The following is a 17,066-nucleotide window of genomic DNA, read 5'->3' as shown; positions in this document are numbered from 1 at the left end:
GAAGAAAGAATGGAGATAAGAGGATCTGGCAGAAGCTCACTAATTTTTTTAAGTGGCTTAGATTCTCAGGATGCTGAATTATGAGTTTGTATGGTAGATACAATGCCATGAACTTCACTTTCTGATGTCAAAATTGATGCTGAAGCTTCTTAGGATGTGGGGGGGGGGCACCAGGGTGCCCATTGGAGCAAGAGGTCACAACCCAGCCGATCTGAACGTGCTTTTGGGGAAAGGGGATACAACACACTGCTACCCAAAAGATGGGCAGGACCAATCTTTACTTTCCATTAGATAGTGACAGCCACTTGCTGATGAGGGCAGCAGATAAAGAATATTGTTTCCACACCTGTTCTCTCTCTCTCTCTCTCTCCCCCCCCCCATATGCAGTGAAATGAAATGCCCGGGACTATATAGCATTTAGGTTATCCATAAGTGAATCAGGGTTAATTCCTCTAGTTTTGAAAAGCACGGCTAGCAGACTTGCAAGAGGAGACACCCTCCACCTTCCACTTGAGAGCAGGAACCCTTTTGCTGCTCCCAAACTACATCTGGCAGCAATGCTTGAAATGAACACACACACACCCGCTCTCTCCTGTTGCATGAGCCTGTTCTCTCTTCCTGCCAAGCTATGCCCGCTTTCTTCCATCTCCCCACCCGAATGGATGAGAAAGGGAAGGGAGCATTCACCAGCAAGTCCAGCCCGTGGTTCATGCCAAAATTGCGTCTTCCCCCAGCAAGGAAAAAAGCAAGTTGAGAGCCACATGATGCTTGGGAAGGCCCCCTGGGGGGGAGGGAGACCCTCATAGTGGCCGGGGAGGAGTTATTCTGGTAGAGGAGTATGAATCTGCTCACAATTAGGATTAGTCAACTGTTGGAGACCTGTCTGCTCCAAAGGAGGTCCTCAACATCTAATCCCACCACCCTTGAAGCCTTAGAGCAGGCATAGGCAAACTCCGGCCCTTCAGATGTTTGGGACTATAATTCCAATCACCCCTAGCTAACAGGGCCGGTGGTCAGGGATGATGGGAATTGTAGTCCCAAACATCTGGAGGGCCGGAGTTTGCCTATGCCTGCCTTAGAGGTTATTCCTTCTGGAAGCTGCCTGGCGGATTAACCAGGCGGTGGATTAATTGGGTGGTAACGAGGGGTGTTGCAGCCTCTCTTGCCAAGATTAAGTGCCTAGTGCACAGAAGGGAGAGGTGTTTTCAGTCCCAACTGCTGCAACCCTTCCTCGCATTCCACTTCCCTGCCGCAGTCGAGGTGACAGGGCAGGAGCTATGAGCAGCCTCACCTTTCTTCCAGTCCACTAGATAATCGTGCCCTGACTGCCAGTAATAGATAGCACACACCTTTCCCCCATGACCCTACTGCAGAGGACCTGTCACAGTTTATCTCATGCTAGAAGAGGATGTCCTCAGGAGCAAGGCACAGAAGACTAGCACTATGTATCTTTTTCACTGGGGTCAGGAGTCAATTTTGCCAAACTTCTCCCCAACTCTTCTATCCCAAGAAGAAATGTTTGTCACGGAAACGTCATGCCAGGCCTTCCAGATGTACACATGACATTCTGACAGTCTCAAACCCAGATCCTGGGGGTTAAAATTGCCAGAGAGATAACTGAATGGGTACAGATCGAAGTCTCTCTCTGCCAGTGAATAATGCAGCCTGCTCCATCCCTAGCGCAGCTACACCACCCACCTTGAGCACCAGTTCCCTTCTTGAAGCTAACAAGGAGACAGCAACCTGGGCTTCAACTTCTGCTTTTTTGTGTGCCGTTATTGGATAGCTCTAGCAGGTTCTGTGTAGCCAAGATCCTGATCTGAGGTTCCAGCATGGCCTTTCAAATCCCTTGTTGACTGATAATAGAAAATTGGGCTTACTATGGATTCCCTTCTGGTTAGCAGGCCAACCCACCCTTGTTCCATGTTCTGGGGTAGATCGTGATCACATGTGTAGTTGCCCTAGAATAGGACAGTTTCTGACTCCACCGAGTTCCTTCTGCCTCTGCACTTTTCAGCTGCATCTCTGGCTGGGTCTGATCTTTAGTTGAAGCTTGTGTGCCAGGCATTTGGATTTGAGGAAGTGGCCCTGCTGCTATATTCTGAGAACCAGCGTTCCCCCCTCCAGAAGGGGCATAAAATTCTGCCAGCTGTCCCTTCAGTTGAAACAAGTTTTTCCTTGTGTCATGTGGTCTCTAATTTCCTGATTGTCTGCAGGGCTATAGCAACTGCATTCCCCTTAGGTCAAATTTATGTTGAAATATAGCTGATTTTGTTCTTTTATCTTGCATGATTTCTGCAAGGAATTATTGGGGGTTGGCAGCACATCTGAAGTGAAGCGGAATGGAAAAGATTCTGAAATGTCTATCAAAACACATCTCACCAACTTAATCCAATTTTATACTGAAAGATGAAGAAAGTGGGCTAACTTGTGGTTCTGATTCATGTTTGCTGCTGATGTTTTAAGAGGCTTGCCAGTATTGCATGCTCATCCCCTGGCAGGGAGACACTCTGCCCCCCCCCCCCGGTTCCTTCTGCCTTTACATAAAGCTTAGTTGTTCCATCTCTGGAGACTTTTGGATAATTCCCCTTTGGTTAGTCTAAATGTTTGTGGGAAATATATTTTCTTAATTAAAATGCATCAAACACAGCCATTTGGGCCGAATTTACCCCCCTCTGAATCTTTATCTGCTTGATTTGCATGTCCTTGAGGTAACTGTAGCTTTTTGCTTTGTAACATTAACACTAAAGCTGGAAAAGGATTCAATAAGGCTGAAGCCAGCCAAATATGGGAGCAGCTCTTGTCTGTACCTTAACAGTTGTGAAAACCAAAATGAACAGCAAAACTTAAGTGACATCCTGTTACAGTTACAGTTACATCCTGTTACAGAGTTGTTGTTTAGTCGTTTAGTCGTGTCCGACTCTTCGTGTATTTAAATACACATTTGCAAAAAGAGATCCCTGGGGCTTTATAGCAGAACAAAACCAATTGCTGCTTTGTGGCCAAAGTAAATGCTCCAATGCAGTTGTGAGTAAGGATACTTCTCCCCTAGCCAGAAAATCTTTAACCATTTATTTTTCCAGTCCATTTTCTCCAAAAAAACAACAACCCTACCACGTCTCGCCTCCCCAGAGTTGCAGACCTGTGTGTGGAGAAAAGACTGCCAAATGAAAGGATTAAACACCCACCCACCCCTCACTGCTGCTTATCTGTCCTCCCTGGGAGGCAATGCCAAGAAGAAGAGGATAGCAGGAATTCATTATTCACTTTAACATGAATAAGTATTTGCTGGGACTCCAGGCTAAAATGTTGCTACATCTGCTGAGGAACATAATGCAGGAACAATTTTGTCACAGTTCGCAATTCTTTGTAAATACAACATATTATGTAGTTCATATTATGCTGTTGGGTTTTAAAAAAAAAACTTGCAGTGTTCTCTTCAGTACTGCATTTGGGAGCCCCAAGCCTACTGGATTTAGTTCATTTTCCTTTCCTAATTCAGTACTAGGGTTTGGGCTGTTGGTCTGCAGCCCCTTTCCTCTTTTCTGTGTCTAGTTCTCTGGAGCGTTGATTTTTGTAGCACAGGGGAAGTTGGTGTGAGTATTTGAATGCTGCTGTTTGCTGTTTTTTAAAGGACTTCTAGCCCTCCGCTGGGGTTACTGCAGCAGGAATTCATGCCTGTACTACAGCCCAGCATGCAGACTGCTGACAGGTACCAAGCAGGGGAACTTCCCTGCTCATAGTGTGCTGTCTTTTTTGTCAATATGTTTTACTGCCCATGGTTATCAGCCCTTTGTTAACTCAGTAGTTTTTATCCATGCTTTTGTTCTCCATTTGTGCTTTACATCACTTGGAAAGCCATCTTTTTACAATTGTTAACATTTTTGTTGTTTTCCCATAAGTTACCGGCACTTGTATGTTGCTCTATTTTTTAAATGGGTCTCTCTACAATCAAACAATAATGGTGCCCCCAGATAGATTTTTGTGGACAGTCCAGTCTGTTATTTTATTCAAATACTCCAATTTAGGTAAAGAAGCGCGCCCCCCCCATTAAATATGTTAATTATGCTGCTGGGTTCTCTTGCCTTTAACCCTCACCTGTCACCTGTATTTGCTTGCTCCCGTTTTATTTGCCTCTAAGATCTGGATTTGTTTGGCCATCAGCAGTTAAAAATTCCACCCTATGCACATTTCTGCTAATAATTCTTCAGTACTGTCTGCAATTTGCACAGGAATAGGCAGTTAGTCCCCACCTCTCAAAATGTTGCTTGGGCAAGATTGAGGCATTGAAAAGGCAGGGTATAATACCGTTTAAAATACTAGGGTTTTTTTGGGGGGGGGGGACAAGTCTCATTGAATTCAGTAGGACTTCTGAGTAGAAATGGTCAGGATTATGCTGCAAGGTGTGAAGGGGTTTTAAGTTATTTTCAATCAAGTTAGATGCATTTACTTAATGAAGCCATCTTTTTCAGGGGGTGCACACATTTATTTCCACTTGTTGTGTGGTAGTGTGTATTGGATTTTGGGTAAAGATTGTCACAATAACACGTAGGTTTAGGTGGTATACAAGTCCTGCCTGCTGCCTGCCACTTCTGCCTGTGTTCCATTCTTATTTTGGAAGTCTCTGCAACCAGGCATTGCAGCTCTGCAATGTCCTACTTAGCACAAGGCATGCTGTAGCAGTGTTAGTAGGCTCTAACAGTTCTTTCTTTTATTGACATCCTGATCCCCAATCCATGGAATGAACCCTTTTCGTTTGTTTTAAGAGCTGTGGAAGGCACATCTTCCCCTTCCCTCCCAAATTGCTTGAAAATTAGTGGGTCAGTTGCAGTAGCAGGGGGAACAAATTCTATTATCCTTATATCCTGATGGGGCAGTTTTGCAGCTCTCGGAGCTGCAGTAGTATTTGTTAAAGAAGCTTGGTGTTATGACTAATAATAATGGGACTATAGATTTTTCTGGCCTCATTGGGCTTCAAGACCCAGTGAATTTCTCAGAGAGAGTTAGTCTTCAGGCAGGGATCAGATTAGTTGCTAACATCTCCAACTTTCTGCGGTCACATGATGCTCATTTCTTAAATCTGTTTTTACCTTGCCTTGGGCGAACAACTTAACACTAAAAAAGCAGCTTGTGTTGGTTCTTTCACTATTTGACACACCAACATGAAAATACCATTTGTAGCAGTTGTTCTTTTATACATGAAAAATCCTTGAATCTCACTTGCTAGGGTGTTGCCCAGAGCTTTAAAAATCAGGCGGAGACCTGTTGTATAATTTTGTGATAAAAGTATGGCATTCCTGGAGAACAGGACTTTTTTTTTTTAATGAATGTTCTTAGAAAGGCTAAGCTGGGAAGCTAGGTTCCACACAAACACACACAGAATGCAAAAATATTTAAATGGAAATGGTAGCTCCACGCCATTTTAATTATTTTGTGTATTATAATTGCAGGCATCACACAGTTACCAGGGGAATAACCAAAGGCGTAAAGGAGGATTTCCGCCTGGCAATGGAGCGCCAAGTGTCGCGCTGCGGGGAAAACCTGATGACCGTGTTGCACAGATTCTGCATCAATGAGAAGATCTTGCTCCTTCAGACACTGACCTGAGTAGCACGAACTTTCTACTGGAACATCTTGCTAAGAATAGGCAAGCAGAGTAGAGAGCCATGGGATTGCCTTGATGTCGGACTAGAATTCCCCTGAAATGCATAGCTCAGCTTGCTGAAGGAGTGCTAGTTGAGCACGGTTAACTAAAGTCTCAATGGGTGGTTCATACAACCAAAACTTCAAGCACCATTCAGTAAAACTTTTGAGCTGTGTACTGTAAATAAAAAGGTTTTTTTTAATGCATTTGAAAGTTAAGTTTTTGATAAAAGGTGCTGGGCTTCAGCCTTAAACCCAGTACTGGCGGTGCAGGGGTTGGACTTGATGACCCTTGGGGTCCCTTCCAACTCTACAGTTCTATGATCCTATAATACCCATTTGTGCATCTTAGAAGAGGGAAGAATGAATGGTGATTAGCTCAAGGTGTCATGCAGCAAAGAATCTATAACTCTGGGTGGAATTACAGTTAATTTCTGTCTGAGGTGATCAGGATGAAGGAAGGCACGGGTGAGACAAGGTAGAGCTCTTTGCTCATTGGTTTGGCCTAGTCAGGTCTATCTTGGGGTGGAGCCATGCTGGAGCTTAAAGAGCTTATTAATGACTCTCTTTCATTCCACTCTTGTCATTTTGAGTAATCTCCCACAAACAGCATGCAGATGAAAAGGTTCCTGGTTGACTTCTGCCAGCCTCAGGCACAGTTGTTTGGCATGGTGTTGTTGTTTAGTCGTGTCCGACTTTTTGTGACCCCATGGACCAGAGCACGCCAGGCACTCCTGTCTTCCACTGCCTCCCGCAGTTTGGTCAAACACATGTTGGTAGCTTCGAGAACACAGCCCAGCCATCTCGTCCTCTGTCGTCCCCTTCTCCTTGTGCCCTCAATCTTTCCCAACATCAGGGTCTTTTCCTGGGAGTCTTCTCTTCTCATGAGGTGGCCAAAGTATTGGAGCCTCAGCTTCAGGATCTGTCCTTCCAATGAGCACTCAGAGCTGATTTCCTGTCTCTTTTTCAAAAAAATAATTTTTATTTTCTTCTGTATCTTCATGTGAACCACACATGTTAGAGTGACTATCAGCTTGTGAAAGTCCGTTCAAATTGCTCAGGTTTTGAAAGCTGTTCAGTGTGTTGAGTTAGAAATGGAATGGTACACTAAATACATAGAATCCTTGATTTAGCTAAATGGCAAGTTTTAAATATGTGAGTCTCTTCGAGATGACCTGGAATGTAAACAAAACACACGATCCCTTTCTTTAAAAAAACTAACATCAATATGGTGGGAGTAATTAATCCAGTGTCAGTTCCTTTGGCTTCCTCAGTTAGATTTTCCAGAATATTCTCTTCCTGTAGAGTATATATGCTATGATGACCCATAAAGATGTAGCAGTTAGGTTCTGAGCCAAGTGTTCACTATGGGATTGTGTATCCTGCATCTTCCACTTAAAAGGAAAGTAGTTTTCAAATATTTCATGCCCAACGTAGACGAGAATGGAGTTCATACCTTTGAAAGAGACCAAGAATCCCATCAGAAAAATTGCATGTTACAGCCATACTGCATGACAGGACTCCGTAAGCTACAGAGCACAATTGCTGACATTTTGGACCTGAGATAAAAGTGATGTAGGCTGTTGCTGCCAAACTCAGGAGTGGAGTTGAGCAAAAGAACACGCTTTAGGGGCATGTCTGTGTAGTCTTCTGCTCTTGACACCATGTTTTAGTGACAAACAAGGCTGGAAAATGTTTTATCAGTGTGCAGCATAGAAGAACTCTGGGCTGCTGCCTGAACCTGCAATCTGTGCTCTGTGTTTTACCTCATTTATCTTTACTACACTGCCACCACTGAGTCTCATGGCCCAATTGGATGAAATGCTTTCCATTTGGCATTCAAACACCTGCCTGTCCCTCCCCAATATCCTGACATTTTTATCTCGCGAAGCGGGAGGAGGAGACTCCCAACAGGACTGGCATTTGGGTTTCATGAGACCCACATTTTTATCCTTTCCCTAATTTTTCTGGGTTTGTCAATTTATTCAGGGTCAAACCAGACAGTTGTATGAAACATCTCCCACCCTTTTTTAAAAAACCAAGCAAACTTAAAAGCAGTATCAGAAACTTTGACGGGGAGTAGAAGAGTAGCAGGTCTCTGCTCAGAATCGCACATACTTCATCTGCTTTCTCATCCTACAGGAGGATGAATATGGCTCTGTCCCCCCCCCCCCTTTGCTTAGAGAAGCTGACTAGGGAAGGTGATTTTGAGTGAATGAATGATTGGAACAGAAAGGCTTAAGCAGACTTTCCTACTAACGTGTATCATTTAGATTGGTCTTCATCCCAGGGACTTACTCTGTGCTTGTTGGCCTTGCCGCAAGAACTTCTGCTTCCACCACATGTCTGAATAGGGATGCTTTGCTGGTTTGAGGGAGATGAGTCAGTTGCTTAGCAACTGCTAGGCCTACTCCCTGCTAGAGGCAGTGGTGAGTGACCACTACATATTGAAGGCGGGGGGCGGGATTGGGCGGCAACTGTCCAATCTGATTTTACAGACGTCCAAAATTAATTCAGAATTGTTTAGAAACTAAGGAAGGATTTTAGATGGAATAAATTTGAATCCTCATGGTTTTAAAAAGAAACCCAACAGGGTATTCATGTGTCACAGTGGCCGGAGTGGACTACTTCAGAGTAACGACGCTACGCAGCTCTGCATTTTATTCTTTTATTGGTGCTGCGTATTTACAGTGCTCAAGTCATTGCTATTTACACGGAGCGATGTTGTCAGTCGGTTTCAGAACCTCCTAATGGCTTTTGGCGCGTCTTTCTCCAACACAAAAGCTTTGGCAGACCCATCCTCTTGCCCCTCCTCTTCCTGCGTAATTCTGGAGTTGGAGGGATGGGTCTTCCCCCCTTGCTTGCCCCTTCCTGTCCCACCTGGGACCCTGGCTCCTCTACCTTGCCTGAGCCTCGGACACGACTTCCTGCTTCCCCACTGGAATCGGAACTCTCCCTGCTTTCCCCTTTGCTCGGGGACGGGCTTGAACTCAGGAGGGGAGGGACTTCGCGATATCCCCTGTCCCTCACATCCACCCCCCTCCCAAGCTCTCCTTCACCCCTCCCCAGGCCCCCCCCATGTGTCGGTGACGACTGGAAGCCTAAGAACTCAGTGCTCTCCGAGCCCGTTGGTGTGAATACCTCCCCCCAGTCCTGCGAGCCCCCCCCTTCCGCCTGGGCGGACGGGAATCCCAAAAAGTCCGTGGCGTCAGAGCTGGTGGGGGTAAAAACGTTCTGCCAATCTGCTCCTTCCTCCGACTGGGTGGATCTCGGTGACACCCATACCTCATCCTCTGGTTCCTCAAACTCCGCTTCCCAGCGCCATGGTGAGCTGCTCTCCCGTGCCTCCTCCTCCTCCCCCTCCCTTTCCATGTGCCAGGGCTTGGGTCTGTGGGGAAAGAGGGCGTGAAATTCTTCCACCAAGAATTCCTCCTGTATCTGAGTGGCTGGGACCCATTCATTCTGGGACGGTGGAGCATCCTCCCATGCCATGAGGTACTCCAGTCCCCCCACCCCCCACCTTGAATCCAGGATGGCCGTGGCCTCATTGAGTTGCTCCCTGCCTTCCCTCTCCCCCCCTCCCTCGGGGGTTTGTTCGCTGTCTCGGAGCCTGCTGCTTTCCCTGTACGGCGACAGCAGCGATCTATGAAACACTGGATGCACCCTCATGTCCTCTGGCAGTGCCAGCCTGTATGCCACCGGGTTTACCTGTTGCGTGACCGTGAAGGGGCCCAGCCTTTTGGGTGCCAGCTTTTTGCACCTCCCTCTGGTGGGAAGGCCCTCCGAGGACAACCACACCTTGTCCCCCACCCTGATGACCTCCCCTTGTCGCCTGTGGCGATCTGCCCCCTTTTTGTACGCTTCCTTGGCCCTCTCCAAGTGTTCTCTGAGCTGCTGGTGCACCGTCTCCAGTTCCTCTGCCCAATCCTCAGCCTGTGGGCCCTCCTCCTCCTCCTCCTCCCTCTCCCTCTCTGGGAAAGATCTGAGGTCGCGCCCGTAATTGGCCTTAAAGGGCGACACCCCTGTGGAGACGTGCACTGCATTGTTGTAGGCAAATTCTGCTAGTGGCAAGCGATCCACCCAGTCCGTTTGCCGCTGGCTGACGTAGCATCTCAGGTACTGCTGCAGAATGGCGTTGACCCTCTCCGCTTGTCCGTTGGTCTGCGGGTGTCTAGCCGTCGACAAGCTGACCTCCACCTGCAGGAGGTTCATGAGCCGCCGCCAGAACCTGGAAACAAATTGGCGGCCACGATCCGAAATAACCCTTAAAGGTAATCCATGCAGTCTGAAAATGTGATCAACAAACAGTTTGGCTGTCTCTTCTGCCGAGACTGCCCTGGCACACGGTATAAAGTGACACATTTTGGACATAAGGTCCACCACCACCAACACTGCAGTCTTACCCCTGGACGAAGGCAGATCCGTGATGAAGTCCATGGACACCACTTCCCACGGCCTGTGTGGTGTGGCTAAGGGCTCCAGCAACCCTGGTGGCGCTGCTCTGACCACCTTCGCCCGCTGGCAGGTGGTACAGCCCCTTACATAGTCTCGAACATCTTCCCTCACCCCTGGCCACCAGAAGTGTCTCATGACTAGGTGAGCGGTTTTGTCCCTTCCAAAATGCCCCGCTGTAGGGTTGTCGTGCATCTGCTTGAGGACCGTACGTCGAAGCTGGGTGGTGGGTAGGTACAGCGCACCCTTGTAGAAAAGCAGCCCTCTGCGTTCTGCAAAGTCTTTTGCCTGCTCCCTCCCCCCTCTCAGTTCTCTGAAGATGCGGTTGGCAAATTCATCCGCTGCCGTCAGTGCTGTGAGTTCTGCCTCGCTCACCACAGCTGCTCCGCAGGACCATGCCGACGGGGGGAAAATGTGCCTTGGGGCTGGTGGCGCCTCCTCCTCCATGTACTCTGGCTTGCGGGAGAGGGCATCCGCCCTGACATTCTGCTCCCCCGGGATGTAGTGGATGGAGAAGTTGAAGTTCGAGAAGAACTCTGCCCACCGTATCTGCCGCTGGTTGAGCACCCTGGCAGTTCTCCAGAACTCCAGGTTCTTGTGGTCTGTGCACACCTGGATGGGGTGCTTCGCGCCCACCAGGAAGTGTCGCCAGTGCTGGAACGCAGCGTAGATCGCAAGAAGTTCCCTATCAAACACTGTGTAGTTGCGTTCAGGCTGTGTCAGCTTCCTGGAGAAGAAGGCACAGGGTCTCCACTCCCTGTTGGCGTCCAGTTGCAACAAAATTGCGCCCACAGCTTTTTCAGAAGCATCTGTCTCAATGCGTAGGGGCGCGTCCTGCACCACATGGAACAGGTTTTGGTCTGAGGCGAACACTCTCTTGAGGCTTTCGAACGCTGCTTGCGCCTCTGGTGTCCACTTGAACTTCTGCTTGCCTCTCAGGCAGTCCGTGATGGGAGCCGTAACGCGAGAGAAGTTCTTGATGAACTTCCTGTAGAAGTTAGCGAAGCCTAGTAGGCGTTGGGCATCTTTGCGCGTCCTGGGGCTGTGCCAGTCCAGGATGGCCTGCACCTTGTCCTTGTCCATCGCCAGCCCCTTGTCTGACAGCTTGTAGCCCAGGAAGTCCACCTCTTTGGTGTGAAACTTGCACTTCTCCAGCTTCACATACAGGTGGTTCTCCTTCAGGCGTTGCAACACCTCTCTGACATCTTTCACATGCTGCACTGGGTCATTCGAGTAGATAAGGATGTCATCTAGGAAGACCAAGCATTTCCTGAAGAGGAGGGACCCCAGGACGTGGTGCATGAAGGCCTGGAAGCATGCTGAGCCCCCTTGCAAACCGAAGGGCATCACCAGATATTCAAAAGAGCCCAGAGGCGTGAACATCGTGGTTTTCCATTCATCTCCTTCCCGGATCCTGATCAAGTTGTACGCCCCCCTTAGGTCCAGCTTGGTGAAAATCTTGCCCCTGCGTGCCGCTGTCAGGAGATCATCCACTCTGGGCATGGGGAAAGCCACGGGCTCTGTCACCGAATTCAGCCGTCTAAAGTCCACCACAAGACGGCGCTGTTGCGTGTCTTTCTTGTCCACCCAGAAGACCGGGCTGCCCCCTGCTGCCTTGCTTTCCCTTATGAACCCCCGCTTGAGGTTCTTGTCGATGAAAGCGCGCAGATCCTCCAGCTCCTGGTCTGACATGGCGTACAGCTTGGCTGGGGGTATCGTCGCCCCTGGCACCAGGTTGATCTGGCAGTCAAAAGGCCTGTGCGGGGGTAGGTGGTCGGACTCCGCTTCGCTGAAGACCTCCTGCAGGTCCCAGTACTGCTTGGGTATTGCCTCACCCCCTTTGATATGCATGGTGGCCACCGTGGCTATCGGAGGCCCCTCCCCTGGTTGGTGCTGCATGCAATGTTCCAGACAAAAGTCTGACCCAAACGTGATGCACCTCTGGTGCCAACTGATGGAGGGGTCGTGGCGCGCCAGCCAGCTCATGCCCAAGACGATGGGGGGGTCTGAGATGGTGGTGACGTTGAACGCCAGTGTCTCTGAGTGCCTTCCCACCGTCATTCTCATGGGGGGGGTTTGATGTGTGATGGCCCCTCCCAGCAGCTCCCTGCCGTCAATGGTTGCTACGTGCAGAGGAAAATCCAACTGCAAAAGCTGGATTTGGTGCTCTTCTGCAAAGCTTCTCGAGAAGAAGTTGGCGGACGCCCCACTGTCAATTAAGGCGAGGACCGTCAGGGGATAGCCATTTGGGAGCGTTAGCGTCACTTCTAGAACCACTCCTGCTCTGGGAGGGGTGGGCTGGCTCTGCACCTCTCTGTGCGGGTGGGCGGGCTGGGGCTGTTGTCTGCTGACTGTGCCTGGCTGCTGCCCCTTGTCTCCTGCAGCCAGGCTTTCCCGTTTCCCTGCTGTGGTGCTGCGTCAGTGGGGGAGGGCACCACCGTTCCCGCCTTTCCTTGCCACTCCCTGCGATGTGGGCAGTCTCTGACGAGATGCTGGGGTGAGTTGCAGAGAAAGCAATTCCCGCCCCTTCCCTCCTTGCGTCTTGGCGCCGCTGGGGTTTGAAAAGCCCGCGCGCGCGCGCTATCAATCTGCATGGGCTCCTGGTCCTGGCTGGCTCCAGGCGTGGCCTGAAAGGGTTGTTGAGGGAGTGGCTTCTCCTGCGACCGTGGGAACCAAGCCCGCTTTGCGCGCGTCGCTTGCTTGTCGTTCCACCGGGATTCCTGCCTCACCCCCACCGCCAGAGCTGCTTTGCTCAGCTGATCCATAGTACTGGGCTTTGGACCTCTCGAGAGTTCATCCTTCACCTCCTCGCTCAAACCCAAGTAAAACGCAGCTTGCATGGGAGGCGAATCCAAAACCCACCCCAGTCTGTGCACCAGCATGGTGAATTTCGCCCAATATGCGCGAACTGTCATATTTCCTTGGCGTAAATTATGCAGTTCCTCCTTAGTCTGGTCCAAATGACTATCGGACGAATACATCGTCCTCAAACCTTCTAGAAATTGTTGGACATTTTTCATGCAAGGATTCTTGGTTGCGATTAATGGTCTTAGCCACTCCCTGGCTGCTCCGGTGAGATGTTCCACAATAAACGCTACTCTGTGCTCATCATCGGGGAACTCATTCTGGTGCAGCTCAAGAGCATACACGATCTCAGTCTCAAAGCCCTGAAACTCCTTCGGGTCTCCATTGAACTTGCTTACAAGGGTCCCTGCTCTCCTTCCTGGCAGCACTTGGACTTGGGGAGCCCCTCCCGCCTTGTTTTTCTCTGCATCCAGCTTGTTTTGGAGGTCTACCGCCACCGCCCTTAAATGCTGCTCTTTTTCCTGGAGCTCTCTCACCTGTTCCGCAAGTTGTAGCCGGTCGTCCTGGACCTTCTTAGTCTCCTCTTTAGCTGCCTTCAATTCTCCCTGCGCCTGCAGCGACAGCTGTTGCAGTTCTAGCTGGGCTTGCTCAGCGATCTGCCGCCACTTCTCCGCCTCGGACACGCTCATCCCGGCAACTCCGAAATAGCCCAAAAATGATTAGGAGGTTGCTGTCACAGTGGCCGGAGTGGACTACTTCAGAGTAACGACGCTACGCAGCTCTGCATTTTATTCTTTTATTGGTGCTGCGTATTTACAGTGCTCAAGTCATTGCTATTTACACGGAGCGATGTTGTCAGTCGGTTTCAGAACCTCCTAATGGCTTTTGGCGCGTCTTTCTCCAACACAAAAGCTTTGGCAGACCCATCCTCTTGCCCCTCCTCTTCCTGCGTAATTCTGGAGTTGGAGGGATGGGTCTTCCCCCCTTGCTTGCCCCTTCCTGTCCCACCTGGGACCCTGGCTCCTCTACCTTGCCTGAGCCTCGGACACGACTTCCTGCTTCCCCACTGGAATCGGAACTCTCCCTGCTTTCCCCTTTGCTCGGGGACGGGCTTGAACTCAGGAGGGGAGGGACTTCGCGATATCCCCTGTCCCTCACATCATGCTTTCCCCTTCTATTTCTGTATTTACTTAGTTCAAATAAGAACAATTTCCTTTAAAGCACACTTACCTGGATAGAAAAAGGGAGCTCCTGACCACACTTTCTTCACATCTACAAGATAGTACACTAACAGCAGAAGCACAAAGGCAAAACAGCTCAGCGTTGTCACATATGAAATGGACCTGCAGGAATTTCAAAAGAGCCGTTCAGGAAATGTCTAGGAAATGCTACCGTACAGTATTGAAGCGACTTTTTATTCTACTCACCATAAATTCTTGTTGACAGGAACAAAGCCTTGGTCTTTTGTGCCTTTGGTCAATACAACAGAAATAGCGCCCTGAAAAACAGGTGATTTGCAGTGAGAAAGGAATTTTGTGGAATTACCGTGAAATGTTCCATCATGTCAAGGGCAAAGCCATGCAACTGAGTTAAATGCTTTGGTCTCCCCGCCCCCCACCCCTGCTCTCAAGACATAGCAAAGACCTCTCAAAACACACAGGGAGCATCTTCCAAAGCAATCTTAACAGAGAAAGATGAAAGAAAGCATATCATCAGAACTCACAAACTCAGAACTATTCTGTATTGAAATTGCTACCCTTCATTTTAATAAACTTCCAAAGTGACAGAAAACAAATGAACAAAAGTGCAGTATTCCAGGTGTAGTTGCACCATAAATCTGTACAAAGGAATTCAGATATTGACCGCTGTATTTTTCAATCCCTTTCCTGATGACCCCTAGCATATATTTCTTTTTTTCATAGCTATGACATGCTGGGTCAGTATTTTTACACAGCTATCCATTTAGTCAGCTGGACCCACCAGCTAAGACTCCATCAATGTATATGTGAATTGTGCATCATTCTACACTTACTACATTGAACCATATTTGTCATTTTGTCACACATTCAGTTTAGAGAGATTCGTTTGGAATTCTTCACAATTTATTATTGTTTTACCTATCCTGAGTAAATTGGTCACCCTAATTGCTTACCTCTAACTCCAGGTCATTTGTGAGCATATTAAAGAGCACCAGTCCCAAAACAGATCCTCGTGGGGCCCCTTTTCCTACTCCCCTCCACTGGGGGAAACATCCATATATTCCTGCTCTTTAACCAACTACTGATATGTCCAACACAAATTTAGGTGCCTTTAGGCGTTAACTCTGTACTGAATTGTAGGTGTTGAGTTTTTATTATACACCATAAAAAATGGGTTTTGATGGGTTTTGAAACAGGTATTCACAGAAAAAGATCTCAACAGAGGATTATTCTGAACTAAAGTCTTAAGAAGAAAAAAAGCCTTAAAGGATTGGGAAGGAAACATTTTGAATTCAATTAATTCAGTATTTGTGACTTGAATTGTATTAATATAGCATTTGAGACTTACCAGGACTATACTCCACACACAGAAACGGAGCATTATTTGTCTGTGCTGGTCTTTGTAGAACATGAGAATTTTTCCTGCCTTAAAAGTAAAAAAGAAAAGAAAAGAAAGGAGAAGTTGAAAACATGAACAATGGCCTTGCCTAGAATGGGTTTGATAGGGAAAGGGACTAATTAACTGAAATGGGGGGGGGAATGGTGACAAGAGCACCACAGCCAAAATCTAAAGTAAGGTAAAAGGACCCCTGACCATTAGGTCCAGTCGTGACCGACTCTGAGGTTGAGGCACTCATCTTGTGTTATTGGCCGAGGGAGCTGGCGTACAGCTTCCAGGTCATGTGGCCAGCATGACAAAGCTGCTTCTGGCAAAGCAGAGCAGTGCACGGAAACGCCGTTTACCTTCCTGCCGGAGCGATACCTATTTTATCTACTTGCACTGACATGGTTTCGAACTGCTAGGTTGGCAGGAGTTGGGACCGAAAAATGGGAGCTCACCCCGTTGTGGGTATTCAAACCGCCGACCTTCTGATCGGCAAGCCCTAGGCTCTGTGGTTTAACCCACAGCACCACCTGCGCCCAAATCTAAAGTAGAACTCAGTAATTCTGCAGATTTTCCAAGATATTGATGCAAACGTTCTCCCAGCATCTTACATAATAATGCTGCTTCAAAATATCTATGCAAAATCTCCAACCCCCCTTCTTGTTTCTTCGTCCTCTTTGAGATGGATTCTTTCTGTTTCTATCCTGGGACAGTTGTCCGTGGTACTGAACACTGCATCATATCTGCAATGCCAAGATTATATTATGGAGAGATGTTCTGCGATAGCCATTCATATGCCCTAAAAGTTTATAGGTTTGGGCTGTTACGCTCTCTAGAGAAGGAACTTCCTCACTACAACACCTGGGATTTACAGTAATAATGCCATACAGCTTTTCTGCCTAAATGTAACAATAAGGTATCCTACCTGAAGTCCGAAAAATGCCATGACAACAGAATTGATTGTTCCCAAAATTCCTTCGGGGTCAAAGGCTACTGTAGTCAGGTAAAGAACCTATAAATGAAGAAGTGCACACTATGAAAGGCTGGCAGACTTTCTGTGAGGTGTTTTATAATATGGTCCCAACTCTCGAAACAAGGTGGTGGTATCCCTGCTTCAAAGTGTACCTGGGGTCTACTGGAGTCCTTCCCCACCATCTGAACTAAGCAGTGATAGATCAGATCAGAGAAATTTGAATTATTTTTAAGAAATTTGCAAAAATTAAGTTTGACCCCCTAAAATGACATGCCCTACTCATCCAGTTCCTTGCCTTGCTTGTTCCGAACAAGCTAAGCAAATATGGTTTCCAAACACAGGATAAAGACTCCCTGCATTAGGTTCCTTATTTCTTAATTTAGACTTTTTCAGGCAGGCATGCCAAATATCCTGATCTAAGCACATTTCCTGCTGAAATCTGTAACTTAAGCATATTTCCTGCTGAAAACTGATTTGCTTCAGTTCTGTTTTTCTCTTCTTGTCTGCGTATGTTGAGAGTTCATAACTGCTCTTAGCTATGTTAGTCCTCCTATGTCCCCATATTTTGTGTCTTGATTTTCCTTAAAATTAATCAGAATGTAATTTATCA

The 17,066-nt window shown here is 47.9% G+C and overlaps 2 protein-coding genes across 5 annotated transcripts in view; one reads left to right on the top strand and one right to left on the bottom strand.

Moving 5' to 3' along the window:
* INTS10 (integrator complex subunit 10) overlaps nt 1–5,846 on the top strand; it is a 55,293-nt gene extending 49,447 nt beyond the window's left edge. For 2 of the 4 annotated variants that reach the window (XM_060282257.1, XM_060282255.1), the window contains exons 17-18: nt 3,635–3,712; nt 5,451–5,846. In XM_060282257.1, the coding sequence (XP_060138240.1) occupies nt 3,635–3,712; nt 5,451–5,607 (235 nt within the window). In that variant the 3' untranslated portion in view covers nt 5,608–5,846. Of the gene's footprint in view, nt 1–3,132; nt 3,713–5,450 lie in introns of all 4 variants that reach the window. The other 2 variants (XR_009558507.1, XM_060282256.1) reach the window with 2 other exon arrangements.
* The window catches only part of HGSNAT (heparan-alpha-glucosaminide N-acetyltransferase), a 30,773-nt gene continuing 18,043 nt past the window's right edge, over nt 4,337–17,066 (bottom strand). The window contains exons 14-18 of the mRNA XM_035136272.2: nt 16,409–16,495; nt 15,448–15,525; nt 14,328–14,398; nt 14,131–14,243; nt 4,337–7,099 (exon numbers count right to left, since the gene is read on the bottom strand). Coding sequence (XP_034992163.1) covers nt 6,918–7,099; nt 14,131–14,243; nt 14,328–14,398; nt 15,448–15,525; nt 16,409–16,495 — 531 coding nt within the window. The 3' untranslated portion in view covers nt 4,337–6,917. The remainder of the gene's footprint in view (nt 7,100–14,130; nt 14,244–14,327; nt 14,399–15,447; nt 15,526–16,408; nt 16,496–17,066) is intronic.

This window comes from Zootoca vivipara, chromosome 13, assembly GCF_963506605.1.
Source record: "Zootoca vivipara chromosome 13, rZooViv1.1, whole genome shotgun sequence".
Taxonomy (NCBI): domain Eukaryota; kingdom Metazoa; phylum Chordata; class Lepidosauria; order Squamata; family Lacertidae; genus Zootoca; species Zootoca vivipara.
The sequence above is the reverse complement of the archived record's forward strand: the minus strand, read 5'-3'. Positions and strand labels throughout refer to the sequence as shown.